The 20356-nt window shown below is 45.7% G+C and overlaps 1 protein-coding gene across 10 annotated transcripts in view; it reads right to left on the reverse strand.

Annotated features, from left to right (window-relative positions):
* LOC112646807 (BTG3 associated nuclear protein) overlaps positions 1 to 20356 on the reverse strand; it is a 104902-nt gene that overhangs the window by 66354 nt on the left and 18192 nt on the right. For 7 of the 10 annotated variants that reach the window (XM_025427071.3, XM_025427070.3, XM_025427069.3 and 4 more), the window contains exons 2-4: positions 12633 to 12771; positions 8445 to 8536; positions 7327 to 7526 (exon numbers count right to left, since the gene is read on the reverse strand). In XM_025427071.3, the coding sequence (XP_025282856.1) occupies positions 7327 to 7526; positions 8445 to 8536; positions 12633 to 12702 (362 nt within the window). In that variant the 5' untranslated portion in view covers positions 12703 to 12771. Of the gene's footprint in view, positions 1 to 7326; positions 7527 to 8444; positions 8537 to 12632; positions 12772 to 17759; positions 17836 to 20356 lie in introns of all 10 variants that reach the window. The other 3 variants (XM_035716048.2, XM_035716047.1, XM_025427066.2) reach the window with 1 other exon arrangement.

Consider the following 20356-nt stretch of genomic DNA (forward strand, 5'->3'; position numbering starts at 1 on the left):
TATACATAAGTAAATGGTTCAATCAATAAAAGGGGAAGAAGAGACAAATCTCCTGTGCAGAAGCACAACAATATATCCAGGAGGTAGAGCATGACACCACCACCACCACCACCCTGCCACCAAAGCTGGGGCTGAGCTCATGATGTCCTTCCCAAGAGCACGGGATGGCAGTGGGTGGAACTTGACAGCAGAGAAATCTGAAGACTGTCACCTCAGCCCACTGACATAGGGCAACAGAGGCTGGTCATGGGGACAGCATGTGCCCTCAGTGAGGTGTAATCAAAGAGGCACATCACCTCTGAGGTCATCCTCTCAAACCCCACAATCCCAGTCCAATCATGAGAAAAGCACCAGATGAATCCCAATCAAGGGACATTCTACAAAAGACCTGACCAGCACTCCTCACAGTTATAACAACCAGGAAAGTCTATAAGACCATCGTAGACCAGAGGAGCCCAAGGACACAGGGCAACTAAATGTCCTATGGACCTACCCACAACACGATGACACTATGAAAAGCATTATGCTAGTAAATTCCAGAATTTAGATGAAAAAAAAAATCCCACAAGAATACAAATTAAACAATACTGACTCAAGTTCCACATTTAAAAAAAAAAAACTGAATTCATAAATCTCTGGCAAAGTGGATCAAACATTTAAGGAAAAAATAAAACATCCTATAGAAACATTTTCAGGGGCACCTGAGTGGTGGTTGGTTGAGTGTCTGACTCCTGATTTCTGCTCAGGTCGTGATCTCAGGGTCCCAGGATCCAGCCCCATGTCAGGCTCCTCACTGGGTGTGGAGTCTGCTTGGGATCCTCTCTCTTTCTCTCTCCTCCCGCCCCTCCCGCTACCACTGGCAACAAAGACAGTTCAAGAAAAAAAAACAACAGACTAACATCCCCTATATAAAGGGAGATGCAAAAACCCTTAACTACATATTAGCAAATAAATCCAAAAATACATAAAAAGCATAATATACACTATGACCATCAGGCCTATTGTGACAGAAATGCAGTGTAACTCACTCTAACAATATAACCAAGAAGAAAAGCCACACGACAGTCTCAAGGAGATAAAGAGCACGTGAAAATTCAATGCCTGCTCACGATTTAAAAAAAAAAAAAAAAAACCATGATATCAAGAATAGGATTTCTTCAATCAGATAAAGAACAAAAGATTTACAGCTAACACCACACTTAATGGTGAAAGATTGGATGCTTTCATGCAAAGATCAGAAATAAGGTAAAAATACAAAAAAGTATGCACTGAAAAGGGAGATCCTAGCCACCAAAGTAAAGTAAGAAAGGGTAGGGAAATCTGATGAGAAATAAAACTTTCTTTATGTTAAAAAAAAAAAAAAAAAGTATGACCACATACATTCCACTTGCTTTTAAATTCCACATAAAAGCTACATAACAAGTGAATTTAGAAACAGTGCAGGATAAAGGTCAGTCGTCAAAAACCTACTGTACGCCTAAATGCTAGCAATAAACAACTGAAAACTGGGATTTAAAATACAGTACCATCGGGCAGCCCCGGTGGCGCAGCGGTTTAGCGCCGCCTGCAGCCCGGGGCGTGATCCTGGAGACCCTGGCTCGAGTCCCACGTCAGGTTCTCTGCATGGAGCCTGCTTCTCCCTCTGTCTTTGTCTCTGCCCCCCCCCCCTGCATCTCTATAAATAAATAAATAAATAAATAAATAAATAAATAAATAAATAAATAAATCTTAAAAAAATAAATAAAATAAGATAAAATACAGTACCATCAACAACAGCATCTACAATTAGGGTGTACTTAGAGAAAAATTTAACAAGATAGGAGTAAGAGCTGCACACTAAAACCGAGACATTAGACACATGTGTAAGGAGAAGACACCATGGTGGTAAGGTGGCAATTCTCTCCACATTGATCCACAGACCCCAATCAATGAGGTATGAGTCATTCTAACACTAGAGAAGTACTCCAAATCCTGAGAACAGGCATGATCTATGAAAACGTTTGGCCGTGTGTTTCTTATCTGCTTTGGTTATCAGATTGTATCTGAGTCATCAGACTATGCTAAGGATTCCACAAATCATATGTGCATAAGCTGTGTGTTTTCCTTGGCTCATATTTAGCCCTGTCACGCACAGGTATCGTGATTAGGTCACTACGAGTGTGCAGCTGTATAGGTAGTGGGAAAGAGAAACCTATGTATAGAAATTAAGTAGAAACGTCAAAAATTCAAAATTTGTAAACAAGTTCATCATGGCTGAGACCAAACCATTTCTTCACGATTCAAACAGCCTCATCTGGAGTTTGTCACATTCCCAAACCTACTAAATGCTACCCTGCTGATTAGAAAGGTCAACGGCCCAGAGTAGAGACACTCTGAACACAGATGTCTGCTAGTGCCCCAACACGCGAGAGAAGCATGTTCAGAAGGGGACCCCCTCTACCCACAAGCCACAAGGGCCCCAAGCGACTTTCCACAAATATCCATCAACACTGAAAACAAAAGGTCCTCTGGGAAATAAAGACCCAGCAACCAGCAGAGCAGAGGGAATTTAAATAATTCTTGATCAAATGTTTCAGTTCTCTGTGGGTAATCAGCCTAAAGGAAAATAAAACAATTTTCCTCCTCCATATGTCTTGTATGACATAGCTCTCTAAAGGAAAAGATGATTTTGAAGAGAAACCACTTTTATGTCTGAGTATTATAAAGAGTCCACGGACTTACCGCAACTGTTTTAAAACTGTAGAAACAGAGGTGCCTGGGTGGCTCAGCTGGTTAAGTATCTGCCTTCAGCTCAGGTCATAATTTCAGGGTCCTGGGATCAAGCCCCACGTCGGGGTCCCTGCTCAACGGGGAGCCTGCTTCTCCCTCTCCCTCTGCCCCAACCCCTGCTCATGCTCTCTCTGTCTATGTGTCTCTCTCTCTAACAATTAAAATCTTTAAAAATAAATAAATAAAATTGTAGAAACACACTAAAACTCTAAAAAAAAAAATTAAGTTTTTAAAAATAAACTGTTGTAGGGCAATTACATCTCAATAAAAATAAACCATCTGTACACAAAAATATAAAAACATTCTGCTTTTAAAAGAAACACACAAAGTAAGAAACACAAGCATTTTTCTAATTAGTCAGTACATCCATTAATGAAAACAAACCTGGAACACCCAGGTCTGTGTTGCTGTCTGACCCATCCCTACAAGACACCGCTGGACAAGCAGGTACCCTGTCCCGTGAGCTGGGCACTGCTTGGCACAGTCCTGCCAGCCTTCGAGCAGCCATCCACAGGGGCAGAGCCACACTCAGCCATGTCCTGCTCACTACACTCTCTTCCAATAGCTGTGTCTAGCTTCAAAGAAGTGCCAAGGAGGAATTTCTATACCCATCTATGTAAGCATCCCTGTCCATACACCTGATCCCTCCAGTCCACACTGTAAGACAGAAAAGTCCCTGAGAGGATGAGCCTCCGTACAGGGACTGCACAGCTCGTGATGGGGCTCTCCAGCCATCTGCCACTTTCAGCACCAGCGTGAAGGCAGCCTCAGAGGTCAAGCCTTGGAGGTTATGCAAAATCCGAATCTGTGGTGCCCCTTCAAGGAACTAAAGCATCTACCTGCAATGATCCAAGTCCATCTCCTTCTCCCCCAGGGAGGGCATCATCCTTGCATGGAACCCCTCCAAACACCCTCACAGACATTTGTAGTACAATGAGTAAGCTTTAGCATCAAAGAAAAATATTTTCTTTATTTCACTGCTTTTTCTTGAATTTATATGGTAAATCTCATTCAGGTGCAGAATCGGAAAATCTGGATCCTAGATGGCAGGTGAGGTTGGCTGCATTCTGTTGCCTTCTGTGTTCCAGGGAGTAAGGAGATGTAAGGAACTCTTAGAGTTAAGAGGTCAGTCCTGTGTGGGCCTGCAGTCAGCAGACACCAGCAGTGAGTGGGTCTTGGAGTGTGGAGGGCCTGAGCTGCATACCGGGGTGTCGGGGCTGACCTGGGCCACAGGCAGCCTCACTGAATGGATGGGCAACTGTTTGAGGGGACAGCTTCTCATGTACTACCCAGAATCTTTTGTACCTGAAGAAACCTCTACCATACCTCCATCTGTCTGCCGCAATTATACTCAGACTCCCCACCAATCATGCACAACAAATACAAATGGGCCTAAGGGATCTTAAGTTCTTCTTAAAAGCATATGGTTTGCACATAAAATTATCCAGAACTTATATACCTCTAATTTTTATCTTAAATACCTGAGGCCAAATAAGTATTTGGTAAAAGTACTTCATTACTCAGAATGTTAAGTGATTTTTAGTTTGTTTTGGAAACTTCCCTCTTTGTCCCACTCACCATCCACACTTGATACATACAATTTTCAATGATTTCTGTGTTCACAAATGAGTAACTTGCTAATTAAACTATACATTTCTTCACTGATATACTGGGATTAAATTCTTATCTATTCTCCCCAAAATTTTATGTTAGCAGTTTGCAACTCTCATTTCTTTAAAGATCATATGTATACATCCTATTTAAAACCATGCCTTGGAGAGAACAGAGAAGGGACTGTCGTCCCTTTTATCACTCTCCTGTCAGTTTCTGTATGTAATCATTTCACTAACGATATTGAGACCTTGTGCCAAGACATAGTAAATGCATTCTATGATGGTTTGATTTTGTCACCAGGACAATTCTTTAAAGGTAGAAAACCTAATTGACAATGGATTGACGAGATTAGACATCTGAGTCAGTATCTGAAAACTTTCCTTTTACTCTACCTCTTGTTACTCCATGAAATCTTACACGGAGAAAACCATAGCAGGTCTAAGCCATAGCTGGCAGCAGGAAGCACGGTGGAATTTCTACTGATGGGGTGTCCCCACTAGCCCTGCAATCACAAAAATGCTGAAGAGAGCCGAAAAAGCCGGTTGCTTCCTGCAGCCTGGAAATGCCTTTATCCAAGTGAGCCACTCCGTCATCAGACAACCCAAAGCCCAGAGGAATATGGCACACCAGTCTAGAGGCACAAGCCCAAAAGAAGCAGGGCCGCTTCCTCCCCCACCCATTAGCTGCATCCTTTAAACTATAGGAGAGGCCAAAAGAGCCCGAAGGCAGGCCTAGGTCACCTTCATCTTGTCCTGTTTTTCAAGATGAGGAAAGTGGAAATGGACAGTTGATAAAACTATGTGACCTAGCCCAGGTCACCCCAAGGCTTCAGACCAGGGCAGCCTGTGTGGCACGAAGAGGCCTGTTCTCCCAAGAATATGGGGGCCCTGCTCTGGACACAGAAGGAATCCCAAAAGAAGGTGCTTGCCAGGTCCAAACCACACCTGCAACAGCACTCTTCAGACCTTGAACTCGTCCACGTGACCCTGCTGGAACTGTCACAAATATTCAACAGCGGGATGTGGATGGATGTACTTTGTCTACATGTCTCCCAAATCATGAAGAGTAGCTCTTTCAAGCACAGGTAAGAAAGTGACAAACTAAGGAGACCATCGTCCACACACACCAGCTTCGTGCCTATGAGATGGAAGCTGCAGGTCGTTCTTTCCCTTCTCACTCCTCAGAGTAGCAGTTCCCAAGAGAGGTTCTGGGGGTGGGGTGGGCCGGGGGCTCTGAAATCCAGTGCAACACACTGGTCATCACATTTACGAGACACTACTGGGATTTAGTGAGTGTGGGCCAAGAAGATTAAAATATCCTTCAGCACATGACAGAGTCTCATCTAACAAAAAGTCTTGCTGCACAAACTTCAAATGTCCCAGATGCTCATATGAGGAAAAACAGGATTGTTAACAACTTTCTGAGCCTAAAATCTTACTCTATTCAATGTTTATACACAAAATACTTTTGGATAGTTCTACTATAACAAATTTTCCAGGAATTCAAGTGTAGAAAAAATTACATTTTGCATTATTTGGAACTTCATTCAAGCATTGCTCATCACTTTGTAAGATTCCATTTCTACCTGGTACCTGAGTTCCCAGCATTGTGTGGTCAAGCACAACAGCTCTCCCTGTCACTACAGCTCCACATACGAGGTTTGGGCATCTGGCCTACTCACTGCCTCCTTATGTACTTCACCCAATAGTTTACAAGTCAAAAACACATATTATTTTATTATACCTTCTACCCTTTTATTTCTCTTCACATTACACCTAAGACATTATGCTCATTTTTCCATTAAAAATATTTTCTAAACATCATATTTTAGGGTAAGAAGGCATCACAGAAAAACTATTCTGTATGGAAGATGCTGGTTCTGATAGGGTTGAGTGTCCCTGCCTGCAGAGAGCAAGTTCAACAAATGTCTGCTGGCAGACACACAGGGCCAGAGGCCTGTCTCAGAGCAACACCGTGGACTATCCCCTCTTCCCTCAGGCCCAGAGAGGAGGTGTGGGGCCATGCAGTGTGGCAAACACATGAGGACACTCCGGAGTCCTTGGAGACACTGCTAGTTATACCCACACAGCAGGTGTCATCCACAGCTGTCCCGGACAAACCAGGACAGGTGGCTACCATGAAAGTGAAGCATGTGGCATCCCCAAAGCACACCAGGAACCCCTCCTCCACCCCCACATCCCCCTGAAAAAGTCCACCAGGCCCCTAATGCTGCTCCTGACTCTGGAGCATTGGAACAGGGTAGACTCTGCAGACACTGCAGCAAGGCCAGGACAGAAGGGGCCTGTCAGCAAAAATGCTTCAAGCTCTCATCAACTACAAAGACAAATTCTGCCACCACCATAGACAGGACTTCTTAGGAGCCAGCTGTGGGAGAAGAGAAGGATACCAAGACTGACGGAGCTCACGTCAGGAGCGCCAGCACCTCACAGGTCCCAAGGACGAACGATACGTGAACAGGCCGATACATGAACACTCTGAGGAACCCCTTCCATCTAAGTAAATTCTTATCAAGTCTCTACTCAAACAGTACAGAGACTACTACACCCATCACTGACATGAGATTCTAAAGGGTTTTTTTAAAGGCACAATAAAAACTACTGCTATAAATGGAAAATCTGGTATCTCCAATAAAATTGATAAACACTACCTATGTGTACACAAGCCATGCAGAACAGAAAAAAAAGAGAGAGATGCACATCTTCAAAGACCTGATAGCTCAGTTCCAGAGAGAAGATGCATTAGGTGGCTTCTGCCCAACAGAAACCACGGGAACGACTTCAAGGCAGTCGGGCTGGGTGTCACGTGTCAAGGTTGCGGCTAACTAAACTCAGAGCCACAGAGCCACATGCAAGGCGACTCCAGCGGCCAGGCCAGGCCGGGAAGCCTGGTGAGCAGGAGGCCCGCCCTCCATACCACTCTTACCATCGCACTTTGTTGCACGTCTGGGTCGCACCGAGTGGCGAGCCTGCCACCATGGGGACCTGGATGGGGCTGTGCTGCTTGTTCGTGACCAGGTCCAGTTTCTCTTCTAATGATTTGCAAGTAGCCTCCAGAGCCTGCAGCTTGGCTTCGATACTATCCAACCGTAAGCAGATTGTCTGGTTAATGGAGTACAGGAATGACTGCAAATGGAAAAAAGAAACTGCTCAGAAGGGATGCTGTGATTGCAGGGTGACTGCCCAATTCCAAATGCATCTACAGCAACAGAAGTGGCCCTGCATTTTGGCTCCTTTGTTTCAGCAGAAGCACGCGCAGAGACCAGGACAGGCGCTCCCACTGAGCCAGGGTCACTGCGGAACACCATCCCCAGGCGGGAGCCCAGCCCACAGCAGAACACACAACAGTAGTTCAGGGTGCCACTTGTGCACGGCAAGCCTGCCACCCAGTGGCCAGCACGCCATCTCCAGCTGCCACTCTGAGGGCTCAGGTACTCTGCACTGGCCCACTTTCTCCCCTGCTTCCTCCCAGCAAGGTCCCTGGCAGCCCACCCTCAGCCTGGAGAGCCCCTTGTTTCCTGTGACAGTCACAGCCACCCCCACCCCCGGCCCCCACCTCCAGGCTGAGCCAACCAGCCACGCACCCACACCTGCACCCAGGAATGCCTCGCACTGGTCCTCACAGCTGGCCACAGCCTGGGCAATGCTCAACAAATGGGAATTTGCTTGTCCTCTTCTCTCCCACCCTCAACTTTGGGGGGGGGAAGGGGAGGAATGCCCGTAGCAGACACCTTGGGGGGTGTGGGGACAGGGAGCGGGGCTGTGGGGGCCGTGAGTGCACGTGTAGCCAACTGAGCTTCTCAAGAACCAACATGCTTGTGTCTTGGCCAGCCCACCGCATGGGGCAGCCATGGGTTGATCACAGCCCTGTGATAGCAGTGGCCCCCAGCCCAAGTGGATTCCTCACCACAGAGCTGCAAAGGCACAGGGAAGTCCCGTCTTCACCAACTCTGAGAGGGCCATGTGGGAAACCCCTCCGGGTCGGGGGACCACCCTCTGTGGGGCCCCAGGTACAAGGGTGCGGGCAGCCCTGGCAGCTCTCACCTTGATGGAGGGGTCCTGGCAGTTGATCTCCAGGCGCTGGCGCTTCAGGGCCGGCTCGTCGTCGTCTGCCACCACATGGTTCTCTAGCACGACTGCAAACCGACGCAGACACAGCAAGTGTGAGCACTGCGGCTGCCGCCACCCTGCACCCACGTGGCTCAGCCTCCCATCCCCAGGCACCAGACTCTGTCCTAGCTCCTGCCACTCTGAGACTCCGCACACAGGAGCCAGCGCCTCTGCCCCAGGGCTTCCAGCTTCACAAAACCCAAGAACAGTGAGGCCTTCTCTTCAGTTCAAGGCCTGTCCATTGGCTACCTCATTTGAAAATCAAACCCACAGTGTGCATATCACCTTCCTAGGCTCAGACGTGACATGGCCATACGGCAAGCACTCCCTGCCAGGGTGCTGCTTCGCCCAGCTCCTGCCCCCCCACAGTGGTTCCACCCACGGTCAGGGCCGGCCCCCTCCCCTCTATCCCAAGTTCACTACAAGCACAGCACCAAAGATAAACACAAACACCAGAACTGTCCACAATCACATCATCTCTGTGAACCACACTTCTCTCCATTCCTGAACCTTGGCCCCAGATCGCCAACCCAGAAACAGACTTGCAGTTGTGGACAGAATGTCCCATTCAGCATTTGTCCTCAGGGATTACCATGAGGACCTTCCCACATCACTGCAGTATTTTCCCTTGTCCTCTCCTTGCCTGGAGTTGTCAGTGTCCACTGCACAGAGTATTTCTCCTTCATCCTGCACTGCCACACGTGGACATCTGTCACTTGGCCCTCCTGCTTAGTGGCTTCAACTCACTTTCTGATGGTCATACGAGTTTGGGAATGTATTCTACAGAGTGAGTACTGGTGAGTGGGACCATACCAGTGTACATGTGGAACATGAGCAGAAGCATGTTTGCCATGGCATTCATGGGAATAAGCCAGTGCGCACATACACTTTGGGGCATCATTCATCCCACCTTTCAAGTGCACCCCACATTACAGTCAAGCAGGACAGACTGGCTGTGACAGGTACCACCATCTGCCTTGCTCAGACAATGCTGTCTGAGCACATCCCTGCTCCTCCACAGCCCTCCCAGAACCATCAAATGCCCAGCCACCTCCACTCAGGGAGACTGAGTCACCTTCCCTGCAGCCCCGTGTGGATGCTAGAACTCAAACCAGCTCCCACTGTGATCCAGCTGTGGCACAATGCCTCTCCCCTGCCCCCTTCACACAAAGCTGTCCACATCTCTCCTCCTTATCTGTTGAGAAGCTTCAGGGAGAGCCAGGTGCCCTGTCCCCACCTCGATCAAAGCATTACAGGTTGACAGGTTGTGCACACTGAGGTTCCAAATCAGAATCTCGATTTGTTTTGTGCCAATGCCTTAAAGCCTGTACGTACTAGATGACTCATCACAAAACCCCAAAATTTAAAGATGATGATTAGTCCTGTGGCTCAAACACAAACCCTTCATGCATCCTAGATAAGAGCTGTAAACTGATTTCCTAGAGGTAAATTATCTATATCTGCAGAAACAAGCCAAGGACCAACAAAACAAGAATTACCCTGCCTACCAAAAGGTTTGGCGTCACACACTGTGGGTCATGGGCAGCAGGGAATGCTCAACCACCTCCACAGAAATGTGTGGAAATCAATGCCCATTTAATTAAGTAAAAGGAAAAATCCATGCCTACAAGTGTTTGTGGTTAGCAAAACACAAGTTCTCAAAAACTTTCATCTATTTACTACCATTGGAAACTGGTGAACTGTCCCAGGACTGGAAGACAGAGATCCTGGCAGTCATTATTCCAGTTCTTTTAATTTGCTGAATAGGAAGCAAGTCCAGTGAGGTTCAGCAACTTGTCCAGAGCCACACAGCTAGTTCCTATAATTATGGAAAAGATGACCTGCAGCAGCATGAAGTACTTCCAGCTTTAAGCAAAGGGCAGCAGAGCGACGTGTCAAAGGAAGTGTGTCCACGGCGGATGATGGAGGAGGACATGCCAGCGTTCCAGCAACAACCTTCTATGGGTGGTACAGTTGCAAATATACTTCCCTCTTCATCCTTTGCTATATTTACACACATTGCCTGCATTGCTTTTTATAATTTTGCATACATTACTTTTAGAATTAGATAAAAGAACTCAATGTTCGTTTTAAAGCCAGACCAATCAACTAGAAGGCCAGGCCTGATAAAGTCTGCAAACCTACATCCATGCTAGATAGGTTAAGAGAGTGCAGCTACATGGGGAGGATGTGCAGATGCAGAGAAACCTACACATCTTTGTTTTAAGTGGAAATCAGAAAAAAAGTAGATGTCCATGTCAATAAGCAGTTCTACTGCTAGGATCATGGGACACTTTTATTTCTCCTACTTGTTTAACTACTTCTAAATTTTAGAAGTCTGTATTTTAGAAATGAAGGACAAAATCATCTCCATCTTAAGCCCACTCTGAAGGCAAACACATGTATGCACCATGGTATTTGCTGGGTGTGCGCAAGCTCTTCTGGACCAGGTATTGGAAGCTTTCTGTGTACGAAGGCCTCAGAGAGCCATGCACATAATGGTCTCATCAAACAGTCAATAAACTATAGTCCCCAGTTATGTAAGGAACACAGACTGGACAAAACCAAGGTTAGAAATGGTTTTTCTAAGCCTTATTTGAACTATAATCTCCAGAGAAACAATTTATTTAGAAAGTTAACAGTCCAGAATTCTAATTGTTCTAAAAAGGTTTAAAATTTATGTAATTGAAACATTTTTATTTTATAACATCTCAGTGTATGTTTTCTAAAGGAACAGTCATTCACCTACCAAAATATGAAGTTATTTTTTAAATTTTTATGGGCAGTGATAGTGGTTCTCTTATGTATGCATGTATGTATGTATGTATGTATGTATTTATCTCAATGGCATCTAAGGCATGGTGCTAATGAGGCCAAGGCTGCAAGTTCTCACTCTCAACAAATTGGTCAGCTTTCACAAAGACTGGTCACACAGCTACACTCACAGGCCCTAACTTTGTCCAATGACTTGACAGGCTCTTGATCTCACCAGCCAATAGGTGACAGCAGTTCTTATAAACAAAGTAGAGGCAAAATAAGGAAAAAGGCACAGCATTTCTGAAGGAGTGCCTCTATTTCTTTGTGACCGCTCGTTTAATTCTAAAATCATTTACACTTCTCTCCCTTCCAGACTACAACTAAGTTCCAAATGAAGTTTTTTCTCTTATTTTTCAAATGAATTTTTTTCAGTTAATATATCAAACAGATCATAAAAGATACACATCTTCCTACTTTCTTACAAGATTTCTAAATCCTCTTTTCTGTGGGGAAAAAAAAGTCAGCATTTCAATCCTACTATTCCAAAAATAATAACCAGGCAACTGTAAGACCCAGTGATTTTGTTGTGTGCACTTTCTCACCTCAAACATTAAAAAAGAGAAGAAAGAAAAAGAAATTTACAAAGAAATCTTCTAAAATAAATGTATAGACAAAGCTTTTTCATAGATTGAATTCCTCAATTTTACAGTTTCTTTTATAAAGAGTCTTCTCAAAACAAATATTTAAAGTTTCAAAGTAGATGTGTGCTGTTAGCATTATTAAGAAAAATTACCAGCCTTAACAAAAGTACAGGAATAAAGTTGTTCTCACACACAGTCAATGAAAGAATCAATAAACATTTCTGGGAAATCTGTCAGTGTCTTATCAAAATTTTGAACATACAGAGCAATTCTACTTCTGGGAACTTACCCTACAAAAATATTTGCCAAGAGATCCCAGCAAGGCTCTCTGCTGCAGGGCATACAGGGAGGGAAAACAGTGCACACAAGGTAAATGGTGTGTATGGGAAAGAGGTCCAGCGGTTGGGCTACACCTGAGGCAGATTTGTCCACACCAACAAAGCAAGGTTTCTAATGTGCATTACAGAAATGGATTGTAAAGGCAGGAAGCTGTAAGGAGGAAAGCTGTGGAAGCCTGAGTGTCACAGGACTGCTGCAGGCGGGTGCTGGAGGGCTGCCCCTCAGGATGGATGGATGCGGTGCTGATATGTCCACCCTCCATGCCTAGCACATGTATCACTTCTTCTCTTGCTTTACTTTTAAAGGAAAGAAAATTTCTGGAAGTGCTTCTGGATTTGTGAAGAAGAGAGTATAAGAATTCACCTACTGTCCCACAGCGCCGTACCTGGGTGACCAGGACTCAGGTCTTCCACAGCAATCTGCACCACATCCGCCAGATCCTGTTCTGACATCATCCAGAGAGAGAAGAGAGTGGCCGGTGAGGGGGCAGGAATCAGATTCACGGAGGACTGGGTTTCTGCCACCTACAAAATCAAGACAAACAGGGAGATCACGATCGTGACCTGGGACATGAGACAAACTACTAAGCAGGTGTATCTCAGAGCACGTCAGGTGCTGCGCAAGGTTTAATACAGGGCTCTCCTGGCTTCAGACCACCACATGGCAGTGTTCTCTGAGAAGCCAGAAGCAGTTCGCAAACCCTGCTCACTGTCTCCATCTTTGCCCACTAGACCAGCCCCTTCCTGATCGTCTCCCACTTCCTTGGTCCACTCCCTACGCTACCTCCCAAGCCAGCTTCTTATGATGGCCTGACCAGGCCATCCCCATGCTGGTAGTCTCAGTGGGCCCCTGCCTTCCGCAGAAGTACACTTGCCCATCATCAACCTGTATCGCACCCGGGAGGACTACTGCATGCCCACTGCTGTTCTCCAACTGGAACACACACCCCCACTTCCTGGATTTTACCTGAGTGGACCCTTCCTCTCCAAGGGTGCTCCCATATTCCCTTTCTGCTACTCAAAGTGCCCCCCCCGCCCAACTAAGTGCCTCTGTTTTGCTTTCCTCTGGCTTCCAGAGCAGACCCAAACCACAGCACCACCTCACAACCATGGCCCTGGGAGCACTGCTGTCCTGTCACCCTCTAGGGCAGGGGTTTGAGCCGTCATCCCTGAGCCAAAAACCATATCTGGAACAGGCAGTTCCTTTCTTCTTGCTCCTGAAACACTTTGATTAGGTCAAGAAGGACCTTATCTTCCAAAACAAAAATGAGTTCACGTTATGCCAGATATGGGCTATCTATACACAGATCTAAACATACTACTTAAAAACAGGATGTCCTGGAGATCTTTAGGATCAATGTCACCATAATATTTTCACATATTATACTTTATGTTTTAATTATTTGTAAATAAATATTTTTAAAATAAACCATTTATTGATCTTTCCACAACCTGGCTCCATGTTCTTTGGGGGCAGGGGCAATGGCCTCCATTCTGTGGCACAGTTCCTCTCACCGCTGAAGTGCTCACAGCCCCCAGTCACCATTCCTGTGGGGCAGGAGGAGTCAAATTAACTTTCAGATCACCTACTTTCAACTAGGGGCCTAATGACATCTCCTTTTAATAAGTAAGTCCAAGAGGCATGAAGTTAAATTTGGAGGTGTCACACACATTCTTATATCCTTTAAATAGTGTGGCTCTTCTCCTTCAACCAGATTTAAAATTTATAGAACTTCTTAGAGACAAAATTTGTAAAAGGAGGAACTCATATGTTAAGCTCCTACGTTAAACCTTCCTTTACAGAATATGTGTAACATTTTTACATAAATGCACGATCAAATATAAGATCGCAAAGGCATTTTTATTCACAGCTAATACACCTGACACAACACTGAATGAAGTACTCAAGCACCAACGGTCCTCAACAAAGGAGAAACTGATGACACACTATGGGGAAGGGAAAGGAGGCCTCCCCAGGCACCAGGACAGAGTGCCGTAGGTTTCCAACCCTCCCCAACGCCCCCACCCATAAAAACATATGAGCAACTAGGATAGTAAGAACAAACTCCAGGTCAACATCCACAACAAGATTGAGTGATGAGGTGTTCCTAATGAGCCCCAAAATACCAGCAAGTTGGGATAAACCACTGAGAGCTACAAGATCACTGTGGTGGAAGCAGGGATGAAGCAGAAAGCAGAAAGAAGCAATCGGTCCACCTGATGACAGCAGCTGCAACCAGGAGGTGAGCAGAGTCCAAGGGCAGAAAACTGCAAAGGCCTTTGCAGAAGCATCCAGAAGGCCTAGAATAGTCTGGGCCCCAGGAACTCTCAGAGCTAATTATCCTCCCTTCTAGGCTAAATACACTAAAAAGAAATGACTAGGAATAGAATACCAGATGTATAGGACAGGGAAAAGTGAGAGGAAAATGAAAGTCTGATTGGTGGGAATGAAATGAAAGGTGGGAGAGAAAGGGGCACCTGGCTGGTTCAGCTGGTATAGCATGTGACTCTTGATCTCAGTGTTGTAAGTTCAAGCCCCATGTTAGGTGTAGAGCCTACTTTAAAAAGGGGGGGGGGGGATGGGGGATGGGGGAGAAAATCAAAGCTAGGAGAGCTCAGAAAATAAACTGCTGCATTTTAAAACTTTCTAAAATCAATAGGATATAGAGCTCTAGAACAATGAAATTAGAAAAAACTATTCTAAATCATGCTTGCCTTCTAAATATTCAGGAAAAGTAATTCCACATGAAAATGAACAACAGAAAACACTGAAGTCCAATCTCATGCAAAGATAATATATTTTAAAAGAGAATAAAGAGGAAAATAATGCTACTAAAGACCATGAAAGCATGCTTTGAGGGACAAGGTTCACGGTGAACCCTAAGCCAGCATTACAAAGTACAAAAGTGCAGGGATAGAACCCAAGAGGGTCAGAGATGAAGGAAACCAAAAGGAACCAGGCACAGGAAATGAGAAGTGGAGGAAAACTTTAAGAATAAGGATGAAAGAAAATAGTTCAAGAAAGAGGAGCACAAACAGTGGGCAAAGATGGCCCAGTGGACGTGGAGGCGGCGGCTCTAGGAGGGAAAAGCAGGGCAAAACCCAAGGACACAGAGTGCCCAAGAGTGTGAGTCAAGGCAACTCCCTGGAAGGGGGAAACTCTGAAACTACTTACGAAAGAGACACATCACAAACTTGGGGCGGGGGGGAGGTGAAGACGGATACCCAATCCCAAGATACATTCTAATGAAAACATTATTGAGAGAAAAGAGAGAAATTTCTTTACACATCCAAGCTAAAAGACCAGGTGACTTAAAGTAGGGGGAAAAATTAATTATCAAACTACAACAACAAAAAAATAGACTAACATCTCTAAGATACTCTAAGAAACATGAGGCAAGAATTTTATATCCAGACAAAATGACTTTCAAGTGTAAAGGCAACAAACATTTATCAACATCTAGTACTCAGGAGGGTATTCCATAAACCCTTCCTGAAAAAACTGCGAGAAAACAAACCTTAGAAAACCAAAATCACTTGAAGAGACAACATAAGAACTGGTTAGTGGCAAGAATTACAGACTCACAAGCAGAACTAAGTGAAGAATATAAAGGAAAAGCACTGTACACAAGAGTTCTATGCCCATTGATATACATATAATTTTAACTGTTTAAAATGGGGAGAAAAATTGGAAGAATGTACACAAAATAAATACCAACAACCTTCTGTGATCACACTGACTGGTGGCATTGGAATTCCTTCCTGAGAACACCCTATGTGCAGATAAGGACTTCCGGGATATTCCAACTCTATCATTCTTTGACTCCTTGGGAACCAGGAAAGTGGACCCAGAGGTCAGACAACACCCTGGGGCTGTGCATTGGGTCGCAAGTACGAACAAATGTGCTGTATGTCTGCACACGCACTCTAATTCTCTAAAAAGAAAGAATTCACCAAAAAGGCAAAGAAACAGTGGTCGAATCAGGAGCAATGTGTGTCCCGAGAGCCCACACTGTGATGCTTAAATACCACTTTTCACCAGAAGAAATCCGGGCTTCCAGGACTACTGAGTCCAGGTCTGGGACAAGGATGACGCAGAGTGAGCCTGGAACACCTGGCCAGGCCAGAGGTAAGGAAGCTATGACAGACATTGGGGTCGTCGCAGAGGGCGCAGAGTCAACATGAAGCAGCTCCTCCTCGCCAAAGAGGAAAGAAACACTGACCATCAACAAGGTTACCCATGTCAGTGGGCTCAAAAAACTATTTTTAAGTTCATGACCTCATGCTACTAACAACACAGAAGGTCACCTTCGGAAGGTGCTATGAACCCAGTCATTAACTATTAACATTGATGATAAAAACAAAGAATTGGACACTTATCCTGCTTTCTACCTAAACTGTGCCACAGAGAAAACAGTCCCATGGTAAGAAGCATCTCTGCATGGAAGTATTGCCACTAAGAAACGAAGGAGTGACTTTGCAAGAAATGGAACCAATAAACCTAATGAAAAATGAGCATATAAAATGAGAGGGAATTTACAGAAAAAAGAAGGCACAAGGCTTTTGAACACGAGAACTCAACCCTTCACGCAATTTATAAACTGCAAAGTTAAACAAGACATCATCTTCCACCATCAGACAGGGGAGCACCACTGTGTGTCCCAGGAGGGTGAGGGGTGGGCGCGCTCCAATGTTTCCAGGGCCAACGTAGATGGGTATGGCTCCTTCCAGGGCAGCAGGCGAGGGCAATTACGATGCCAATGGCCATGGCCTAGACCCCACATACCACTCAGGAATCCTTCCAGCACCCACATTCATATCCACGTGCAGAGATCTGCAGACCCACTGAACCCGTAACAATGGAGGCATTGCTTTAGATGCAAAAGAGGGACTGTGGACTATGTGTCCATCAACAGGGAGTTTTTAAAACAAGGCACACACAATGGACACACCAAGCAGTTGTGTGTAAGAACTAGGCGGATGCCTCTAAGAAACACCTCCCAAGACGTGGAATTACGTGAACATAAGCAGGGCAGAAGTGTATAGCATGCTTTTTTCTTAAAGACATAGGCTAAGTATGCACAGACTATTCCTGGGACATACAAGGGACAGGAAATTATTTTTCCCTTTTCACCTTTTTATAATATCTGCATTTTTATCCTGTGCATTTATCACCTTTTTAGAAATAAAAAGCACTTTTTAAAAATGGTCAAATAGGGGCACATGGATGGCTCAGTCAGTTAAGCATCCTGCTCGATCTCAGCTCAGGTCTTGATCTCAGGGTCATGAGTTCGAGCCCCACACCAAGTGTGGAGCCTACTTGAAAAAAAAGAAGAAAAAAATATTGGTCATCTAAACATATGGGCATAAACTGCTAGGGATTCCCCATTCCCGCCTCAATTGCAGAGTAGAGTTCTGAACGCTGCTGCCTGTGCTCATCCGTGGGAGGGAGATCTAGTGGGCAGAGCGGACATGGGAGCCTGTCAGATGTGAAGAAACAGGTGTTGTGCTACCTCTGTGTCCTCTGAAGATGACCTCTAAGAGCTCCTCATGCCATAAACTCGGTCTTCCTTTGTCCAAATCAAGAACCTAAGCGAAGACAGTTAAAGGACACAGTGAATCGCTTAATGTAGGCAGTAAGACCTCAGTGAGATAATACCACCCACCCAACCTTTGAGGGGTGGATTTAAACGTTTTCAGGTCGCAGACTGCTTTCAAAATCTAAAACAAAACAAAACGCTATGAGCTCTTTTCCAGGAAAAAAGAAAAAGAAAAAAAGCACAGAGAGACAAAATTCTGCCAAGTTTCAGAGCTTCACCCACACCAACCATAGCTGCCTATCCCAGAAGCTGTTCTCCTGATGCTCGGGGTAAGAGTCCTCATTTCCTGGGACATGAGGCCACCAGGCAGACACCCCCCACCCCCTACCCCAGCTACTCCTGCAGCATGCTGTACTCAAGTGACCAGTTCTCGACGATGGGATTTAAGTGCAGACATGGTGCATGGCAGCTTCCAGGACACCTCTTTACAGGGCAGCTGGCATGTGGCCACGGCCCTCCCACTTGTCCTCCTGCTGCTGGACTCCAGAGATGAGGGTGGGACAGAAAGAACTAGAAGAGCAGAGCAAAGAACAAGACGGAAGCTGCCACATGTCCCAGGACTACCAGCCTCAAACTTCCCTCATCGGAAAATAACCAACCACCTGCTCTAAAACAGCATATTCTGGAACCTGTCACATGCAGCCAGCCTTAACCTTAAGTGTGGCACCCTCAAGTCCGTTCAGATGGCCCTGGGTTCACAGGTTCCAGGTTAAATAGCATCCCTCACGAAGGGCTAATGGAAAGTTTTCAAACACCTAGTTCAAGCTTTTTCCTGGTCTCTGAAAGTTCTATGAGCGGCTTAAGAAAATCCTCCAAGCTCACCATAAAAATCCTCAATCCCAAGCTCTTCCCAATGAGGACGCCACAGCACTATCCAAGTCGTTTACTCAAAACGGTTCAGCTGCCAGGAGAGAGTCATTTAAAATTCTGCTAACAGTGAAGGTTTGAATAGGAAAAACTAGGGCAACAGGCCCAAGAAAACTGGAGCAGAGTACTACATGCGGCTGCCATTTTGGCAAATTAAATTTACCATTTCTCAGAAGTCCTGGAGGTAGTCCAGTCTTAATACAATAAAGCAGCTGAGCTGAGATTAATGTCAATAATGTCTCTGATGGAAATGACCAGTTCGACCCTAGCAAGCCCATGAAGAGAGCATCTCCCCTGGGGCACATGAAAAAAGGACCCACCAACCCAAATCAACAACCGAAGTGCTCGATCTCAGGAGAATGGTGGAATAAACAATGGCACACCACACTGCGAAACACTACACTCATTAATGTGAGCGAGACTGGCTTAATATGTGAACCAAATTGAAAGATCTCCAGAATATAATACTAACAGAAATATATATATATATATGGAAATATATATACATATATATGGAAAATTATAGAACAGTACATATATGATCCCAATCCCGTTTTCTAATAACTGCGTGCCTGTGGAGTCACAGGTCCATGTGCACGTGTAAAGGCGTCATGGTGAACTTCCTGGTATCTGGCAGGGAGGGGGAGTACAGACAACTCTCATCCTTTATCCTCCCTCAGCTGAGTGCTGAGTCTTCTGTAAGCACGTATTATTATCACTATGAAACTGTCCCTCTAAAACCGGTAAGTATTTAGACAAGTCCAACCACATCAAATCCTGACAAATACCAGGCAACTGCCTCAGCCGGCCATGTGCTCGAATCCACACAGCTCTGGGGGCTCCCGAAGCGCCATTGCCCCGGGCCCTCCCCACCTCACCTCCCTCTCTGCTCCCCCTTCCACATCACAGCCCCTCCTTCCCAGGGCTCAGCTGGCCATCTTGCTCCTCCCCTTCAGGGCAAACCACCTCCCTAAGAGCTGCCTAGACTTGCTGCCTCCATTCCCTGTAGAACCTAGCCCAATTAGACCAACCAGGTGGGTCCATGCTCCCCGCCAGCAACACCGGCACAGGCTTGCTCCCACCTCCTCCACCTGCCTCTCTCTTGCCTTCCCTTCTATGGGGGTGCTCATCATCTTCCTGACTTGGCGGGATGCCCAGGCTCAGTGGAGGACCTCTTCTCACTCAGTAGCACTGGAACACCACCTGTGGCTGACGACGCAGGCCCACCCTTCAACTCAGACCTCTCACGTGAACTCCAGATCCACGTAGCCAACAGCGTCCTGGACACCATCCCTGGGTGTCTGGTCTCAGTTTCAACATACCTGAACTGCACTCAATACCCACCCCACAACCACCCTGCTCCTCCGACTCTCCATGTCAAAACCTTCAGTCCTTGGCTCTTGTCCCTCTTACAGCCAAGCTGTGGGCATATCTCTCACTTCATGCACTCTGGCCTCATCTTCTCACATCTGGATTTGTGCACTGGCCTCTGCATAATCTCCCTGCTCTGTCTTTGCCCTATAATTATTCCCAATACCTAGTTAAAAAGCCATGCAGATCACATTAAAATACATGTCAGACCACGTCCCTCATCTATTCAAAGCCCACCAAAGGCTTCTTCCTAACTCATGAGCTTCCTGGCA

The sequence above is a fragment of the Canis lupus genome, chromosome 5 (genome assembly GCF_003254725.2).
Source record: "Canis lupus dingo isolate Sandy chromosome 5, ASM325472v2, whole genome shotgun sequence".
NCBI lineage: Eukaryota > Metazoa > Chordata > Mammalia > Carnivora > Canidae > Canis > Canis lupus.